General features: G+C 46.1%; 1 protein-coding gene across 1 annotated transcript in view; it reads left to right on the top strand.

Annotated features, from left to right (window-relative positions):
* Window positions 1-698, top strand: part of LOC100949047 (olfactory receptor 6T1-like) — a gene marked incomplete at its 3' end in the record, with an annotated part of 5,643 nt that extends 4,945 nt beyond the window's left edge. The window contains exon 2 of the mRNA XM_003796675.2: window positions 3-698. Within this exon, the coding sequence (XP_003796723.2) occupies window positions 3-698 (696 nt within the window). The remainder of the gene's footprint in view (window positions 1-2) is intronic.
* Window positions 699-700: the final 2 nt, after the last annotated feature.

Below are 700 nucleotides of genomic sequence, written 5' to 3'. Positions count from 1 at the left end.
AGTTCATCCTGGAGGGGTTTCCTGCTGTCCAGCACCTGGGAAACGTCCTGTTCCTGGTGCACCTGCTGGCATACCTGGCCTCCCTCACTGGAAACACCCTCATCATCTCCATCACCTGGGCTGACCATCGCCTCCACACACCAATGTACATTTTACTCAGCAGTTTCTCCTTCTGTGAATGCTGTTTAATTACTACAGTTATTCCTAAATTGCTGGTCATCTTTCTTTTAGGAAGGCAAACAATTCCCTTTACTGCTTGTCTCACACAAGCCTTTTCTTCCTTATTTGTTGGGGCAACGATTTTCTTCCTCATGGCTGCCATGTCCTTGGATCGATACCTGGCCATTTGTAAGCCTCTACAGTACCCGACCATCATGAATCTGAAGGTTTGTTTCTTTCTAGTTTTCTTCTGCTATGCTTTGTCCTTCATCACCATCACTGGTCTGGTCATCGAGGTTTCCCAGCTGTCCTTCTGTGGCCCTAATATCATCCCTCATTTCTTCTGTGATCTTGGCTCCTTAATTCATCTCTCCTGTTCTGGAACTAGACCTATTGAAATGTTGGCATTTGGTCTCACTTCCTTTATCCTTTTTTCATCCTTCCTTATAACCTTCTTTGCCTATAGCAACATAGTAGTCACTATCATGAGGCTCCCATCAGCCAAGGAGCGGCAGAAAGCTTTCTCCACCTGCTCCTCCCA

The sequence above is a fragment of the Otolemur garnettii genome, unplaced genomic scaffold, assembly GCF_000181295.1.
Source record: "Otolemur garnettii isolate 467f Iridium unplaced genomic scaffold, OtoGar3 scaffold00105, whole genome shotgun sequence".
Taxonomy (NCBI): domain Eukaryota; kingdom Metazoa; phylum Chordata; class Mammalia; order Primates; family Galagidae; genus Otolemur; species Otolemur garnettii.
This window is presented reverse-complemented; position numbering and strand designations above follow the sequence as displayed.